The sequence below is a fragment of the Nyctereutes procyonoides genome, unplaced genomic scaffold (genome assembly GCF_905146905.1).
Source record: "Nyctereutes procyonoides isolate TBG_1078 unplaced genomic scaffold, NYPRO_anot_genome, whole genome shotgun sequence".
Taxonomy (NCBI): Eukaryota; Metazoa; Chordata; class Mammalia; order Carnivora; family Canidae; genus Nyctereutes; species Nyctereutes procyonoides.
In genome coordinates, this window is record NW_026575132.1 from 7,218,871 (window position 1) to 7,232,457 (window position 13,587).

The 13,587-nt window shown below is 40.2% G+C and overlaps 1 protein-coding gene across 1 annotated transcript in view; it reads right to left on the reverse strand.

Annotated features, from left to right (window-relative positions):
* The window catches only part of BOLL (boule homolog, RNA binding protein), a 29,184-nt gene extending 16,604 nt beyond the window's left edge, over nt 1-12,580 (reverse strand). The window contains exons 1-5 of the mRNA XM_055345387.1: nt 12,560-12,580; nt 8,191-8,334; nt 5,003-5,094; nt 3,138-3,192; nt 1,135-1,210 (exon numbers count right to left, since the gene is read on the reverse strand). Of these exons, the coding sequence (XP_055201362.1) occupies nt 1,135-1,210; nt 3,138-3,192; nt 5,003-5,094; nt 8,191-8,334; nt 12,560-12,580 (388 nt within the window). The remainder of the gene's footprint in view (nt 1-1,134; nt 1,211-3,137; nt 3,193-5,002; nt 5,095-8,190; nt 8,335-12,559) is intronic.
* Between the last annotated feature and the right edge of the window lie 1,007 nt (nt 12,581-13,587).

Consider the following 13,587-nt stretch of genomic DNA (forward strand, 5'->3'; position numbering starts at 1 on the left):
AGCCACCCAGGGATCCCATTCCCCATATTTTGTAAATCTACTTTTATACCTAATATTTATTTGCAGAAAAGTATAAAGAGCTTTGCAATCAACGTATCCTGGATTTGAAGGCTAACGTTACCATTTGGTTAAGTTATTTAACCCTATACTTCTCAAATTTACTCTTTGTTTGCTTTTACCCAAAGCAACTTGTAGGTTGTAGTATGAACATTACTACTTATATCTACTGCTGGTAAAATAGAACTGTTATTACATGTTACACTTAACCCCTGGAACTAACAAGAAGTATTAACCTACTGAGGATACTTCAGCTATCTTCTAAATTAACAAATAACTAAGTCAGAATTAAACTTGACTGTTATTCTAAGTCAAAAATAGAACAGTCTAAATGAATATAACTATCAATTTGTTAATATATAATAACCACCTTATGTTTTAAGCATCCCAGTAGACACTAGGACAGTTAGAAATAAGAAAATTTAGTTACTAATTTTATGTATCTCCTTCTAGCCAAAGACTATTATAGAATTTGGTAAATATTTAGGTAATAAGCTAACTCTAAGGATGCCTAATATAATAAATAGGAAGAGTGAGAAAAAAAAAGTAGAGTTGAAAGCATTACAGAAGTTTGAAGAAGACACATAACTCTGACAATTCTTAAAGCTTTAGGAATTGTTCCCTCAGATAATTATGACACAACTATTTGGGCTACAGTACCTACCATGCAACTAGAGTTTCTGATATCGGTTCTATATTTTTACTTTCAATATTTTACATTTCTGATTTCAAATTACTTTTCTAATTAGAAACATTTCTAACTAGTAATACCAAATTACTTCTAATCATCTTTGCAATTTTAAATTTATTTTTATTGTAGAAAAGTTTTCCTTTAAAGATGTAACTATATGATATATATATAAACACCATTATTTATGTAAGATTTTCTCTGCCCCCCCAAAAATCTAACATGTATTTATTTGTGGTAAGAAATATTCATTTGATCACCAATTTTGCTAAAATAACTTTATTAAATGAAAGAAGCCTGATATTTTAATGAAGTTCTAGAAAAAGTCTAATATTTCAAAAAAGAACCATGTGAAAACATTGAAAAATACATTAGTTATCAATACATACGAGGGATTCCTACTTGTTGCTTTCTTATTGCTGGACCAATGTTCAATTTCTTATCCTTATAATTAAGTTTTTCAGCCTAAAATAAGAAAAAAAATTATTATCTCAGTATTACTGTTTTATAAAATCAATAATGAAAAACTAGTGAGAAATGATTTTTAAAATTCAGACTATAATAGTTTTTTAAAGCAGCTAGGAATATTGGAAAGGGCAAAGTCTTTGGCTATTAAAAGATCTGGTTTTGAATCTTGGTTCCAGAGCTCTGACCCTAGTTCTTTAATTGGAATACAGTCAATCCTTTATTCATAGATCCCATATTTGGGAATTCATCTATTCACTAAAATATTTGTAATCCCCAAACCAACACTTGTAGCAATTTAGTGGTTATTGGTGGACATGAGCAGAGAGGTAAGAAGTTGAATTGCCTGACATACATAGTCCCAGGCTGAGGTCAAATAAGGCAATGCTATGCTATGTCTTCATGTTTCAGCTCTTAAACAAGAGTTTGTTTCATGTTCTGTTTAGTACCATGTGTTTTTTTGCATTTTATGTTGGTGTGTTATTTTTGTGTTTTATGTTGATTTTGTTACTTTTTTTTTAAAACTGGGCTATTTAAAATGGCCCTCAAGTGTAGTGTTGAAGTACTGTCTAGTGTTTAAAAGCACAAGAAGACTGTCATTTGCCTTATGGAGAAGATATGTTTTAGATGGGCTTCATTCAAGCTCGAGTTATAGTGGTGTTGGCCAGGAGTTCAATGTTAATAAATCAACAATATATATTTAACAATGTCCTTAAACAGAAAAACACATAAGAAAAGTCATGTACTGATTGGTTGATAAAAATAATGTAACCAGAAACTTGTGGGAACCTAGTCTTGTACTTTTCTAGGAGCAATAGTCCAATATTTGCAATTAAGTGTTCATGGTGACTTTATAGTACATAACTGCTAGGAATAATGAGGATCAGCTGCATGTGATTTAATAGTGTACAATTCAAACTCTATTTTTTCCTAAAAAAATTAAATGTAACATTTGCCAAATATAAAGTTATTACACAGAACTGCAGGCTATAGACTTTTTCTATGAATGTTGTTAGTTTATATAAAGTTTTTCAGAGGAGGAAAATAATCTCAGATAATTTCACTCTAGGAATCCATGTTTGTAGTGTTTTTAGGAATTCCAAGTACTGTTAACACTTCAGAAAAGATATTCCCAACTTCTTAGTTTAAACAAATAAAGGAAAAAAAATATTACAACTTTACAAACATAATTATGTAATGATTTGGAATTTTTTTTTGTAGATAAAATTTAACCTTTTTTTAATCTTTTTTTTAAAAGATTTATTTATTTGTTCATGATAGACAGAGAGAGAGAGAGAGAGAGAGAGAGAGAGAGGGAGAGAGAGAGGCAGAGACACAGGCAGAGCGAGAAGCAGGCTCCATGCCGGGAGCCTGACATGGAACTCAGTCCCGGGTCTCCAGGATCAGGCCCTGGGCCTAAGGCAAGCGCTAAACCGCTAAGCCACCCAGGGATCTCCCTTTTTTTTAATTTTTAAGTAATCTCTATATCCAGTGTGGAGCTCAAACCTCAAGATCAAGAGTTACACACTCTACCAACTGAGCTAGCCAGGAGCCCCTGTTTAATCTTTTTTTAATTCAATTTTTTTGGAGACCAATGTCAATCTTGAGATGCAAATAAGTTAAATTTTTTTCTAAGGACACCTGGGTAGCTTATGGTTGAGGGTCTGCCTTTGGCTCAGGGTGTGATCCCAGGATCTGGGGATTGAGTCCTGCATTGGGCTCCCTGCAGGGACTCTGCTTCTCCCTCTGCCTGTGTGTCTCTGCCTTTCTCTCTGTGTCTCTCATGAATAAATAAATAAATAAAATCTTAATTTTTTTTTTTTGTAATCCATCGTTGTACTAGAACACTAACAATAAAAAAAAATCCTAAAGGATTAGTTTCAAAGAAGTTCCAAAGAATGGAGTTAAATACATTAAGAGATCTTACCTCTTGTAAAATTTTTTGTGCATCTTCTTGTGTTTCAAAAGTGACAAAACCATACCTAAATAAATATATTAATTATTTTCTTAGAACATTACATTAGAGTTATATTAAGATTAAATTTCTTTTTCTTTTAAGGATGGGCCACTGTAGGAATAAGCAGTTTTCTCTGGTGCACTAGCATGCAAAATTTAAGAGAATCATTCAGGGCTTAACACTGTCACCTCCTCTCAGAGACACTAAAATTAAAAAAAAAAAACAAAACTCAAGTTATCTTGAAACAGTTTCAGATCTGAGCTATATACAAGGCAGGAAAACATGAAGGATTCATGTTCTACCTACAAATTAGGATGCAATAAATTTTAGTACAGAGCAATAATCACCTTTTAAAATAATAGAAATTTAGCTTAAATAGGAATGAGAGTAAGAAAAAAACTTAAAAATTTCAACACAATGCAACTTTTTATATTGGTAAATGAATGACAGATATATTATTTATTATTAGCACATATAAACTGATAATGCAATTACTAATATTTCTCAAATATAAATCATTTAAAAATATGTACATACCAGATTTCATATCTACTTCTTGTGTATAATTATTACCTTCAGAGTACAATTCATATGATGTTCAAGATACAAATACACTGTGTATGCAACATCCAAAAAGCCAACATAGACAAAAAGATATGAAAGAAATAAAAAGAATATCCCCCACCCCCCACAGCATAATTTCTACTTAGACGATTTAAGGAAACTATAGTAGTGTTAAATATCTTGACTGCTATTTTGATTTTTAATTATTATATAAAAAGTTTACTTTTTTAACAAAGGAATTTCTTATTTTTTCTATTTGCCCAAACATTAAAGAAGGGATAAGGAAATATTTTTACGCTAATTTTTTTGGTAGAACACATACACCACCCAGTGGAAAAGGCATAAAATACAGTTTACATGTCAATGTGTTTTTCAATGGTTAAAAAATGGAGATTACCAAAATATTGCAAATTCTATTAACCAAATACAAGAGGTACAATCTCACTTCATCCTATTTGTCAGTCTGAGGAAGTATCTCAATTGTTTAAAAATAAACTTTTTGCAGGATCTCATCTCTTCCAAAGTGCTTATCTGACATACTTAAATGTTGTTTCCCACTAGTATAATTTTCTATCCACCTCACTGATCCTTTCTCTTATGTCTATAAATATGTATGTCCGGCCTCTCTCTCAAGAAATCAAACACAATCCTTCACTGATCTCTGCTATCTTACCCATTTTCTTTAACTTTGCTGTCAAACTTCTTAAGTGAGTAGACTATGTAAACTACCTCTTCTCTGAAATTTGGCTTTTGTATATACCAATCCACTGAAACAGCTCTAAGGTCTTTAGTGACTTGTAGACAAATACTACCAATTTCTTCTCAATTTTCATTTGAAACCTAACTAGATATCTGAACCAAAACCTACAGACATTTTTTGTGTCCATTTTTTTTTTCAAATAAAGCTCTCTCTAGGCTAAAGCAAGCATACAAATCCAAAAGTATCTGATTTCTTTAGCTTCTGATTCCTTAGCTACCAGATATTACTCAACATTAATAGCTTGCTACCTAACACTGAATGGTCCCTCAGCCCATGCAAGAAAAACTTCCTAACAAATTAAGGATTATTATAGTGTTCCCCTCCTCCTTCAAAATACACACACACACACACACACACACACACGAAATGGGAGATTAAACATAGGAGGAAAAGAAGAGGGCATGAAATTCTCTTTTGAAAAAATGGAATCAAAGTAAGTTATCATGCAAAACCTAGTAATCCAATAAAAATACAATTGTTAATTCTATGTACTTTCTATAGTGATACTAACCCTTTGGACACTCCAGCTCTGTCATTTACAATCTTCACTTCTTTTACAGACCCATACTGGGAAAAAAATTTTCTTAAATCATTTTCATTTGTCTAATGGCATAAAAGGAAAACACAAAAAATATTTTTAATTGCTAAAAAATGAAACAAGCCTTATGCTTGTTTTGGAGACAGAAAAGATTAAAAGCAATAGTAATGTGAATATAAGAATGCCTCTTAGCATAAAAACAGTACATAAACCACTAAATTATTAAAATCAATGTAAATATATTGCTTTATGCAGTAACCATGTTGTTAAACTATTACAATCAATAAAAAACTTTTCAGTTGAATTACTTTAAAGCCACAAAGAAAGTCCACTAATATTTAAAGAAATTCTTGTTGGTTAGTTTTTTTTTTAATTTTTATTTCTTTATGATAGTCAGAGAGAGAGAGAGAGAGAGAGAGAGAGAGAGAGAGAGGCAGAGACACAGGCAGAGGGAGAAGCAGGCTCCATGCACCGGGAGCCCGACGTGGGATTCGATCCCCGGTCTCCAGGATCGCGCCCTGGGCTAAAGGCAGGTGCTAAACCACTGCGCCACCCAGGGATCCCATGTTGGTTAGTTTTTAAAAAATAATTTGAATTGGGCATAGCTGTAACTATAGTAAGGGCATATTGCTATTGGTTCTTATGGCTCAGAGAGCCCATGATTGTGGCAGTGGAACTAGGATGTTCCATATATCCTAGTTGAGGCATATATCAGTCCCTCTATTTTAATCAGCAGTCTCCAGGAAGAGTAAGGTCTAAGGAAAGGAATATATTTCCAAAAGTACTTGAACTAAGTTTGTGATACCAATAAAGTGGTTACAAGATTTAAAGGTTTTAAGATAATTTATGTACTCAATATACATTTCAGCTAAATAATGACATTATGATATTCAAAATAAAAATGTGAGTCATTATTAAACTATAATGTACAAGATATCTACAAAGATGGTTTTAATTGAAATAGTCTCTCAATAGACTCATATCATCTTTTCCTAGAGTATTCACACTAAATTCATTGCTATTTCATTTTCTAGCACAGGTATAATTACTTCATGGGGGACTTTAAATGTCTTTAGAAAAAAAATTTCTTTATATACTCAGAAAAAGACATGCCCAACAGCAGGAGGCTATGCCTCCTGAGTTCCACTGTTCCCTTACTACTTACATCATCAGCTATTAGTTGGTAATGTAAAGCTGCTAAATTGATGACAAATACTAAGTTAATCTCCTGAGTTCCACTGTTCCCTTACTACTTACATACATCATCAGCTATTAGTTGGTAATGTAAAGCTGCTAAATTGATGACAAATACTAAGTTAATCTCCTGAGTTCCACTGTTCCCTTACTACTTACATACATCATCAGCTATTAGTTGGTAATGTAAAGCTGCTAAATTGATGACAAATACTAAGTTAATCTCAGAATAACTAAATACCTCTTATTTCAATAAACTTAAAATGGAATCAATGCCAGAATAAGAATTTCTATTAGATATTTAAAAACAAATTAATTTGGGACACCTGAGTGGCTCAGCGGTTGAGCACCTGCCTTCGGCTCAGGGCGTGATCCTGAAGTCCTAGGATCAAGTCCTGCATCAGGTTCCCTGCATGGAGCCTGTTTTTCTCTCTGCCTATGTTTCTGCCTCTCTCTCTGTGTGTGTCTCTCATGAATTAATAAAATCTTAAAAAATAAAATAAAAACAAATTAATTCAAACTATTCTCTGATAGAAGAATCACTAGTTCAGTTTTGTAGCTCTACTTCTTAGTTGAAAAGTAAGGAGACAGAAAGATGATTAAGTATTATAAGAAGGATGTACAATAAGCTTCTAAAAAGTTTTAAAAAGTTTGACACAGCTTGTTACTACAGTAAACTATTTCCTTGTTGTCATTTGTCTATGGTTTTGGAAAACGTCTAAGTATTAGGCAGGGAACCCTAGCAAATACCTGAAATCTGTCACTGCATTTTTAACAATGGCCTCCAAAGTTCATAATGTAGCTGATAGAATTCAGTAACCTAGAATAACCTAGCCATACAAATGTTTTGATTTAATGAGGATTTATTTTAAAAATATACTGTTTGTAATATAAATTCTGAACAAGAATACTAGAATATTTTCCATAGAAACAAAATCTTTTTTAAAATAAACATTTCATTAGAAATCATTTTTATTTTTAGTGAACCAATCACATACTTAAGAACCATTATTCTGACAAATACAGTGAGTGTAACATTTCTCTTGAACAGAAAAAAAGTAATTTCACCCTAATTGTGGAAGACTGATTACAGACAGGGAAATAGTAATAAATTTTGTACCCTAATAGCAAAAGGATATTTTTAAATTAAAAAAGATAACTATCCCTGTAATTTCCAGTACATAAAATGGAAGCTTGGAAATCCTATAGATCCACTTGGAAGTAAGGATATTCTACTTAAAATAGCCATGCAGGTCTTTCCTCTAAGTGTTTACTTCCACCTCTGAAATGGTGCTGCAAAACATCTAACAACAAACTAAGCCTCTCTGAAAGAATGAAATGTCTGATTACATAATTAAAATACATTAATGTTAAGATGCTTTATTCTGATAAGGTTACAGGCCTTTTTTTGGTGACCAAATTCTAAATTAGGTGGCAGAAAGCAATCTGTGAAAGATGGAAGTTAAGGAGATCACTCAGTAGGAACCTGAGTAGAGTAGAGCTGAGCTCTACTCAGTACCTCACTGAGTAGAGCTGGGATAAAAAAACAGGATTTCATAGGACTAAGTTTTGTGTTTTTTTTTAAATATTGAGTCTTTTTTGAAAATTATAAACATGATTATTTGATCTATTGGAATACTATGTAATAAAGTATAATTAATGTGGTATGGTGAAGAATATGAAACTATGAGTCAGAATACTGAAGTTCTAGTCTTCACTGTCATTAAGAAGCTAGGAGCCTACAGATATGTCAATGAGCCTCAATTTCCTTGTATGTGATACTGGACACTTGCATATGTTCTATTTAACCTACATTGTTATTGAAAAGATTTTTATAGTAAGACAATGTGAAATGTACTAATAATTATGCAATTAGTAAATATTTTTGTAGTTGTACAAAGTATTTCTGAGAAATAAAATAACTTCTATTGCAAAAAATACACTACGTTGCATGCATAAATAGGTACCTTAAAGTCAATTCCTCCTACAAAGATGCGATTAGGGATCACTGTTCCGTATCTTGGGGCACTTGTTGGGTTATTCAAAGGCACAGGTGACACAGGATTAGGGGATGGAGATAATGAATCTGTTTGCGTCTGATTTGATGTTTGCTGTAAAATAAAATTCTTTTAAATTTTTAGCATTGGGTATAAGTTTTGATGCAGGCTGAAAACATATATCTTTCAAAAAGATGAGTCACTTAGGCAAAATGTGATATTTTAGACTTTAATTTTATTCTAATATGAAAATTATAGTTAGAACTAATAACCCTTTGGAGCAACAAAAATATGGGAAATATAGAATCTATTCCACTACAGGGAAAATCTTAAATATATTATTTAAATATACTTATGTTAATTGTTTATTAAATATATTATTTAAATAGTATATAAATACTAGGACATTAAACTCAAAAAAGAAGTTTGAGAAAGAGAAAAGCAGACTCAGACAGCTGGGAACTGGCTTGGTTCTGGTGTTGTTAGGAGTTGGCCTGGAACTCACAGTAAGATTATGGTGTTCTCTTGTTAACAGACTGGAGGCAAAGTTACTCTGTGATTGTGATGGATCACAATAAAAACAAGATCACTCCATGGTCATGGCTGAACCCTGCATTGTCCAAACCACAAGTATGACTAAACACCGCTCTATCCTGGCTGATATATGTAACTACTCCTTCTTTATCAATCATAGGTTTGGCCTCAATCTATTTTTCTTACCTTCTAAATAAGAATTAACAGACCCAATCCTAGAATTACTCCCACTTTCTGACAATATGAATTTCAGAGTAAAGCCCTTCTTCCCTAAATGCTAAGAAGAGCTTAATACAAGCCTAAATCCCATAGTGAGTTCTTTTCTAACACCCTCTTATGGAGAGGCTCCATGGTATAGCTCTTCCTTGTGGCACAATTCAATAGACTCAACTTTACTTAACTACAGGTATGCTCCTGGTAGTCTTTGGTCAAGGGCACTGACAAATTAATACATTCTGACATTCAAGTTCACCATTATCTAGCTCTAAAGTCAAAGTTTTAAATGCACTTATCAATTTGAACTGACTTCGTAAAAAAAGAAATGTATATACCTGTAACTCATAGGTATAAATCTGTATACCAAAGAACTGAGCTCAGTACATATATGTTCACAATTCTAAGTTGGGGGCCTAATTTAGATTTTAATAAATATATATTAACATATAAGCCTTTGTACAATGGCAAGATGGTAGACTCAACATATATCTGAAAAAAACAAGACTTGAGAATAGAATTTTGAAGAGAAACCAATTAAAGCGCTTGCTAATTACTTTCCTTCTGGGCACACTTAAAAAAGACTTCTGAAACAGTCTAATATACTAAATGAGTGCTTCAAAAAGCTTGAAGTACATAATTTCAATTCTCTGAGAAACAAATACATGAAAATGAATCTCTAACTTAGATAATGGACTTCTTTTTCATATTTGGTCTCCTCTCTCACTTCTTGGCTAAAAAAACCCTAATCCCTAAATTAGCCTCTGTAAGATATACAGAGAAACGACTGGGCCAATAGTGACTACGGGGCTGTACGCTGGACTTCACTGGGCTCTATCCTGCGTCTAGTATTAAGGGGGGACAAAGAACACATATTCCCTAATAAGGGAGTTCATAAAAACACCAATAAGCCACAGAAAAGTTATCACATTTAATAATTGCTATGCCGCCGTTTCCAACTAAAGAAACTGGGAATCCAATCTTAACAGCATCCTCTCTAGGCATTTGGAGGTTATTTGTAACTTCAGTCACAAATAGTGACTCTGTGGTGCAGAGAATGGATAATTTGATGCTTAGGTTTATTTTTCAAGTGGGATTTGCATTGCTAGATGTAATAGTACAGCTCTAGTAGTTGTACTTGTCCGTTTAGAGAGTGTAGAAATTATGTATTTGCAAAATTAAAAAAATCAGCCTCTATGAATTTTTCTTCTTAAAAACAAGTTCAACAGATGAACTTGTTTGTCCTCCAATTTGTTTAAATAAAAGTTAATTCCATTATGATAGAGAGATGACATGAACAGAAGTGAACAGAGTGCTTTATTTCCAATCTTGAGAAACTAGTTCAATGATACCGAGAAAGGAAAAACATCAACTTTTTTTTTTCAACCCATTCACTTCATTTTCCAGTTTCTAAGGCTCCTGCTGTACTGTACTGTGGGTTCCAACTGCCTTATTTTTCTCCTTAGCACCTATCACTTTCCAACATGCTATATTACTTACTTGTGTTTATACTATCTATCCCCTTCCACTACAGTCCAACGTTTTTTTTTTATTTTTTTTATAATTTTTTTAAAATTTTATTTACGATAGTCATACAGAGAGAGAGAGAGAGAGAGAGAGAGGCAGAGACACAGGCAGAGGGAGAAGCAGGCTCCATGCACCGGGAGCCCGACGTGGGACTCGATCCCAGGTCTCCAGGATTGCGCCCTGGGCCAAAGGCAGGCGCCAAACCGCTGCGCCACCCAGGGATCCCCAGTCCAACGTTTTACACGGGAAGGGATTTTTGCCTGCGGTGTTCCCTGCGCATCTGAAGTAGAGCCTTCTTAGCAGGTGTTCAACAAATATTCGTTGAACACGTGGATAAATGGATGAATCATTTACTCCTGCTCATATCACAACCATTAGACTTAAGAAAACTATATGAAAACAGCCTAGGACGTTATTCAAGGTTAGCAGTGACAAGGCTCAAGCAGAAGCAACATCTCAATTCCTTAGAGAAGGTGAGCGATGAAAAGCGCATAGTGAAATAAGTCAATCGGAGAAGGACAAACATTATATGGTCTCATTCATTTGGGGAAGATAAAAAATAGTGAAAGGGAATAAAGGGGAAAGGAGAAAAAATGAGTGGGAAATATCAGGGAAGGAGACAGAACATGAGAGACTCCTAACTCTGGGAAACGAACAAGGGGTGATGGAAGGGGAGATGGGCGGGGGGTGGGGGTGACTGGGTGACGGGCACTGAGGGGGGCACTTGACGGGATGAGCACTGGGTGTTATTCTATATGTTGTCAAACTGAACACCAATAAAAAATAAATTAAAAAAAAAAGAAAGAAAAGCGCTTAGGTAGGTGCTGTTATTTGGTCAGGAATGGGTAGGAAGTCTAGCAAAACTTCCAGCACCAGTTTATTAACAATTTCCTCTAGGGGCGCCCGGGTGGCTCAGTGGTTGAGCGTCTGCCTTTGGCTCAGGTCGTGACACCCCGGGGCCCCGGAATCGAGTCCCCCATCGGGCTTTCCGCAGGGAGCCTGCTTCTCCCTCCGCCTGTGTCTCTCATGAATAATAATAATAATAATGATAATAATAATTCCTGTGAGGTGATGTGCCCTCACGGACTTCTTCCCCTGAGGATGAACCTCGCAACCCATCGTCCACTGTGCCAACGAGGACGACAGGAAGAGGGCAGGCTAACCGTCGCGGTCACGGCCTCGGCGCTCCTTCCCCTCCGAGGCCAGCAAGCTGAGGCGCTGGTGCATACGGCCGCGGCGACAACTTCCTCGGGTTCTCTGGGGTCATCGTGGGCTTGGGCACCGACGCGAGGATCCCCCCCCTCCCCACCAAAGTGCGGGAGGGAAAAGAAGGCCAGCCAGCGAGAAATTTTGCCCCGCAATCCCGCCAGCAGCGGTGGCGGGAACCCCAACGGCACCAACCCGACGTCGGCCTCGAGCGCCGGCAGCCCCCCGGACCGCACGTGGCGCACGCTGATTGGCTGCCAGCGGGGCGCGGGGCGGGGCTCCGCGGCGCCTGCGCGCGCCGCCCCCCCCCCCCCCCAGCACCTCCGCTCCTCAGGCCTTGGCCGGCGCCCGCTCCTACCCCGCCGGGCCCTGAGGGTCCCCGGCGCGCACTGGGTGTTAGCGTCCGCGGGCCGTCGCGGGCCACGGTGCCCCCCCTTCCCCCGGGTCTCTCAGGCCTTCCGGTCCCGACCGGCTCGTCGGGGAGGCGCGGCGTCGGCCGGCCGCCCTGACGACCCCTCGCGGTCGGCGGCGGGGCGGAGTCGAGTCCGGCCGGAGCGAGCGTCGAGGACGCCGCGGAGCCCGATTCCGGCGGGAAAGCTGTTTCTCCGGCGCAGCCCGGCCTGGCGCACGGGCCGCGCCCCCTCGCCGCCTCCCGAGGCCCCCCGGGCCGCGCGGTCCCGCCTCCCCGACGCCGCGCACGGCCGGCCGGGCCTGCAGGCCGCGTGCCCTCCGCGGGGGCCGACGGGGCGTCCCGGCCGCGTTCCTCGTCGACACACCCGCCGCGGCCCCTCAGGAAGGGCGACCACGCCGCCGCTGCCCCTGCGGCCCGCGGGCGGGGGGCGCGGGTTGCCGTACTCACCGCTCCGCTCTCGGTCTCCATCTTCCTCCGCGCGCTTCAAAGCCGCGGCAGGGGCCCGGGGACCCGAAGTTCGAAAGCGTCTTCACACCAAGGAAGCAACCCCGCGCTTCCCGACGGACGCTCCCCCTGGCGGCGACGGCGGCCGCGGCAGCTGCAGGGGCGCAGGCTCGGACCCGGGGCCTGAACCCGCCACCCGGGGGGGTGGGGAGGGGCAGGCGACGTCGTCGCGGGCGGGCGCGGCAAGCCGGGGAGCGGCGCGGGCGGGCGGGCGGCTTCGGCCGCGGCCGGGGGTCGCCGAGCGGGGCCGTCGGGGGGGCGGGCGTGTGGGGTGCGGACGAGGGCTTGGCCCTGCCTTCGGGCGGCCGCGCGGGGCACCATGCGCCGCCCGCCTGGCCGTCCTCTCCGCTGCGGGGCAGAGCCGGCTGTGGGCGGGCGCCTGCGAGAGGTGGACGTGCCCTCGGGCTTTGCTGAGGAGCAGGAGGCCGGCGGGGCGGGGGGCGGCTTCGGGAGGCGGGCGCCCGGAGACGAGGGCGGCTTCCACAGCCCGGCTCCGACCCCTCGGCCCGACGCGCCGACCGCGGGGACTCCGCGCTGCACCTGCTGTCGCCGTCAGTCATCGCGGGCGGGCGGGGCGGGCGGCCTGGCGGGGCCCCGGGCGGTGAGCGCCGAGCGCCGAGCGCCGAGCGCCTGGCCCGCCGCGGCCCGGGCTGCCGGGGCCTTGGGCCCGCCGCGCAGGGAGAGCGCCCCGGGGAGGACCTGGAAGGCCGCGGAGACACACTGACCTCGCGGACCGCCCGTCCCGGGGGTGGCTGGTCCACGCCCGAGCCCGCTGCTCGGCCGCCGCCGGGTCAGCAGCTCAGGCCCCGACGCCTCACGGGGTCGCCCTGGCCGCAGTTCCGGGGCTTAGCCGTTTGGACACGTTCTCCTTAAAAAGCAGCAGCAACTGTCGTGACTTCTGTCCTCTCTCAGAGCACTTTGACGTCGGCTGATTTTACTTCAGAGATGAAGACTTAAAACGATGCAGTGTC